This window comes from Malurus melanocephalus, unplaced genomic scaffold (assembly GCF_030028575.1).
Source record: "Malurus melanocephalus ecotype Western Australia unplaced genomic scaffold, MMel_1.1 scaffold_1758, whole genome shotgun sequence".
NCBI classification, from domain to species: Eukaryota; Metazoa; Chordata; class Aves; order Passeriformes; family Maluridae; genus Malurus; species Malurus melanocephalus.
Window position 1 is genome coordinate 21,655 of NW_026624990.1, and position 1,379 is coordinate 23,033.

Below are 1,379 nucleotides of genomic sequence, written 5' to 3' on the forward strand. Positions count from 1 at the left end.
GCTGCCCTCTGGCACTGGGAAGCCATTCCCTGTGTCCTGTCCCTGCAGCCCTTGGCCCCAGTCCCTCTCCAGCTCTCCTGGAGCCCCTTCAGGCCCCAAAAGGGGCTCTGAGCTCTCCCTGGATCCTTCCCTTCTCCAGGTGAGCCCCCCAGCTCTCCCAGTTTGGCTCCAGAGGGTTCCAGCCCTGCAGCAGCTCCGTGTTCCCCTCTGAGGTCTCTCCAGCAGCTCCAGCTCCTTGTGCTGTTGGCCTCGGGGTTGAGGCAGCTCTGCAGCTCTCCCCAATTCCCCTTGCAGAGCAGCTCCAGGATATTCCAGGATATTGCAATCCCTGGCACTCCCTCCCCTGGGAAGAGCCAACCCAACAGCAATATCAACTGTGATCTAATCCCAGGCCTGAAGCTGGCATTTCTGTGGGTTCCCAACACCAACCCCAACCCTGATCCATTCCCACCAGGAAAAACCTGCCCAGTTTTATTTATTTATGGTCAGAGCAGCCTTTTATTTTTATGTAAACTTCACAAAAGCAAACAAACTCCCCAAACCTAAAATGTCAATRTTTTTGAGTATACATGGAGTTCAAAATGCATAAACACAACTTTGGTGAAAAGCAAACCCCTGTGAGGAGCTCAGCGTGGTCTGRGCAGTAGCAGGACCTGTCCAGAGCTGTGATCCCTGAAATCAGCAGGAACTGCACATGCAAGACACTGAAAATATCCCATTTTTTATTCATTTTCCAGCTCACTTTGTTCTGTGGGATTGCAAACTCATCGAATTCAGAGATTTCTACCTCTTGTGCTTCCCATTCCCACAAAAACCTGCTCGGGGGCTCCGGAGATGCTGATTTTGAGGGAACATTGAGAGTTGATTTTTTTTGAGCCATTATTTGAGAGGTGATTTTTTCCAGACAATATTTGAGATTTGATTTTTCAGAGACCGACTCAGTGTTAAACCATCAAAAACCAAAGCAGCAAATGCTAGCAGTTCCCTCCAAACCCCAAATGTTGAAATGTCCCAAATGCTCAGTGAGGAGGGGCCAGCCCTGATAGGGGGGACAGAACCAGGGTGCAAACTCAGTTTGGGATCTCCCAAACCCAGAGGGAGGCAGGAATTCAATACCTACTTGAATCGGACCTTCTCGTCCATGTCCACGGGGGGCTCGTGGGTGATGAGGGTGACCAACTGCTCCATGCAGTGCTGCTGGCACAGAAAATCCAGCAGCCTCCTGTTCTGGGCTTTGCATTCCTGCAGGACRTCATCCTCGTCCATCAGCTCCTCCAGGGTCACATCCTCCTTGTCCAGCAGCTTGTCCACGTGTGACGTTGTGTTCAAATCGAACTTCCAGAACATGGTGATGGGACACGGCTGGCTGGGGGCAGAAA

General features: G+C 51.3%; 1 protein-coding gene across 1 annotated transcript in view; it reads right to left on the bottom strand.

Annotated features, from left to right (window-relative positions):
• The window catches only part of LOC130587320 (serine/threonine-protein phosphatase 6 regulatory subunit 2-like), a 22,312-nt gene extending 20,950 nt beyond the window's left edge, over positions 1–1,362 (bottom strand). Inside the window, exon 1 of the mRNA XM_057388297.1 lies at positions 1,121–1,362. Within this exon, the coding sequence (XP_057244280.1) occupies positions 1,121–1,347 (227 nt within the window). The 5' untranslated portion in view covers positions 1,348–1,362. The remainder of the gene's footprint in view (positions 1–1,120) is intronic.
• Positions 1,363–1,379: the final 17 nt, after the last annotated feature.